We start from the raw sequence: 3030 nt of genomic DNA, 5'->3' as shown, positions 1-3030 counted from the left end.
GTACTCCCTCCGTTCTTAAATATAAGTCTTTGTAAAGATTTATTATTAAACTACATAGAAACGTATATAGACATATTTTAAAGTGTATATTTACTTATTTTGTTTCGTATGTAGTCCCCTGTTGGAATGTTTAAAAAAGACTTATATTTAGGAACGGAGGGAGTACTAATTATTACTTCATATATGAAAGCAAGCGAGATGAATGCATTTTTTGGCATCCCAGTTTGCAGTACCACAATATCAAGAGTCAGTTAAGATATTTAGACTATACAACCAAATTATTATTCTAGAAACGAGGGGGATCCTCCGGCTTATACATCGATTGATACATATGCCGTCTTTTATTGCGGATTTTCAGTTCAGAACATAGTCATACAACCATATAACGAATATATATATAAGTAGAAAGAAAGAAACCAAACAAAAGACATTACGCATGTCGAAGCGATCAACGCCAACACTGCAACAACCACCACCTCCGCCCTTGGCAACAGATGGAGGTCACTTGAATGTGAGGCCGGACCCTCCAAGCCTATCCTCGATGATGGTGTCAAAGCGCTGCGCCATCTCCGGCGTCATATGGTTCACCCAATCTCCGGCCACCCCTTTCCTGAAGAAGGATTCATGCGAGAAATTGAAAACCTTCCCGTCGTAGGAGCCTGCCTTGTTGGCGGCTAGGCCTTTGAGCTTGTCAAAACTATAGAGCTTCACGATGTCGGCCGGAATCCCCGCCACCTCGTCCCCCTGTGAGAATGGCTGCCCGATGAACCGCGCCAGCTTCCTAACGTGGTCGACCGGGTCGACGAGCATCTCCTCGTACCTCAGGAAAAGGATATTGTCCGGGCTGGTCTTGCTTGCGCTCCAGTAGCCGAGGAGATGGTCCCATATAGGGCCATTGGGGGTCTTCCCCTCGCAGGCAGAGTCGAACAGGTCAGCAAACGTGCAAGGACGAACACCTCTGAGAAAATGCCACAAGGAAACGAGCATATCCTTGGGGTCCCTGCATGCGCATGACGTTAGTCAGATCGATGAGCAAAGTGAAGATCGTAGTCATCACCTATTTATAGTTTGTTAAGAGATTGTTGGCCACGCGGTAGGTCGCAGGTCGCCTTCGTTCGTTACTTGCGCATTAACGAATATTTCAGTAAAGTAAATCAGACAAATCCATGGCGTTAGTGCACGGTGACAGCGCCACGCAGCAATATGTCGAAATTTCAAGGATAACAAACGAAACACGAACAAGTGCAGGAAATTGTTGGCTGCCAAAGAAAAGCACGTTTACCTGCAGATGAAGACGATTTTGCAGTCGGGGTTATCAGTAACGGAGGCTGGCAGCAAGGCGTGATGCATGTGCGTGTTCATGAGACGAGGCGACGGCAGCGCCTCAAGCCCGGCGCCCTGCCCGGCGGTGAACAGCTCGTCCATGAAGGGGACGCACTCGTGCGGGTTCATGCGGAGGAGCGGGTGCTGAGGGTCGGCGGGCGGGTACGCGCCCCGCACCATGGTGGCGAAGGCCAGCGCCTTGAGCCAGGTCGTGCCGCATTTGGCCGGGCTCGCGAGGAGGACGTCGCCGGGGCGTGGCGTGAAGCGTCGCTGGAGAGAGATGAACCCGGTGACCCTTTCTTGCATCACCCAGGAGCCACGGTACTGGCGCAGGACCATGCCTAGGGCGGTGGTGCTGGGCAGGTCGGAGACGACGTCCCCGTACTCTTCGGGCGGGGAGCTGTGGTCGTCGTCGACGGCGGTGGCGATGTCCTTGAACGGGACGGGACCGACGAGGCAAGATGCGCTTGGAGCAGCCATGGACAATTGCGCACCCGGTGAGTTGCTGTAATAGAGAGGACCTGTCCTCACAGTCTCATGCCACACGGTGATGTTATCTTGTAGGTTGTGCCGTCCGTGACGGAGAATCTTATATTGGACGCTAGCTGCTGCATCAAACAATCACCAAGATTGGCTTTAGGCTGCATTGCATAGGGGAACCTGGGTGACCACCACCTGGTTGAGCTGATGCAAAGTTTAGTCAAGATTGGTGTTTGATGAACTTGTACGATTCCTGCATATCATGGCTGTACGAGGTGCAGTTTTTCTGAATGTTGTTGAAATTGATACAAAAGCCGGAGCATATGCAGCAGCGCCGAGCGACGGGATGCGGAGCTTGACGGTTCCACACGGTTGGATCCCACGAGCGGGAACGAAGCTTGGTGGAGGGGGACAAACACTAGTAGAAAAAGGGGCTATAGCCCCGGTTCGGTTGGGCCTTTAGCCCCGGTTTGGTCCCGAACCGGTGCTAATATTCCTTCACGTGGCGGGGCAGAGGGCGAGGGGGGAGGGGTATTAGTCCCAGTTCTTATTACGAACCGTGTCTATTGCTTCGTTGCCTTTTTAGCATTTTTAGGGTTTAGGGTTTTGCACTAAATTGGATGGGGCTATTTTGATGCCCCCTATTTTTTCATTTATTTGTTTTGGACAATTTTTAATTCTTGTTTTGCACTAAATTGGATGATACGTACACATCAATAAAAGAACAACTATATTGCACATCATCGTGACGAATATATTACACCATCTCATCCGTCGTGCTTTGTCGAACATATTACAAAATGTAGACACGAGTTACACATGCACATATGCATCTCTTTTACACTTTAACTTTTCATCTGAATTGCATCGACGGACAATAATATTCTCCCTTCACATCTAGGACCTCTGCGTCTAAGAATCCGGCAATTTCCTCTTGAATTGCTCGTACACGTTCCTTTGGAAGAAGACATCCCGAAACCGTTCGATCTAATTTAAAGAAGGGGTCAATATATATCAATGAAACTAAACACAATTGAGGGTAGTAAAATAAAGTTGTGAGTATTGTTTATCGTACTTCAATTTTTTTTATGTCCCGGTTTTTGCCCGTCTCATGGGTCGTCTCGCGAATGAACTCGCAAATATAGTATCCACATAAATTGTTCCCCTGTTCCTGCCTCAAGCACTTTCTGAGAACAGAGTTTAATCAAAAACATAATCAAGAATGAT

At 48.4% G+C, this 3030-nt stretch overlaps 1 protein-coding gene across 1 annotated transcript; it reads right to left on the bottom strand.

Annotated features, from left to right (window-relative positions):
* Window positions 1-281: 281 nt before the first annotated feature.
* LOC123408624 (flavonol 3-sulfotransferase-like) lies at window positions 282-2030 on the bottom strand. The gene is made up of 2 exons (XM_045101682.1): window positions 1283-2030; window positions 282-1000 (listed from the first exon to the last, which is right to left on the bottom strand). The coding sequence occupies exons 1-2, from the start codon at window positions 1801-1803 to the stop codon at window positions 502-504; spliced, it is 1020 nt and encodes a 339-aa protein (XP_044957617.1). The 5' UTR covers window positions 1804-2030; the 3' UTR covers window positions 282-501.
* Between the last annotated feature and the right edge of the window lie 1000 nt (window positions 2031-3030).

The sequence above is a fragment of the Hordeum vulgare genome, chromosome 7H, assembly GCF_904849725.1.
Source record: "Hordeum vulgare subsp. vulgare chromosome 7H, MorexV3_pseudomolecules_assembly, whole genome shotgun sequence".
NCBI classification, from domain to species: Eukaryota; Viridiplantae; Streptophyta; class Magnoliopsida; order Poales; family Poaceae; genus Hordeum; species Hordeum vulgare.
Note: the sequence above shows the minus strand (reverse complement) of the source record. Positions and strands in the feature narration are given on the sequence as shown.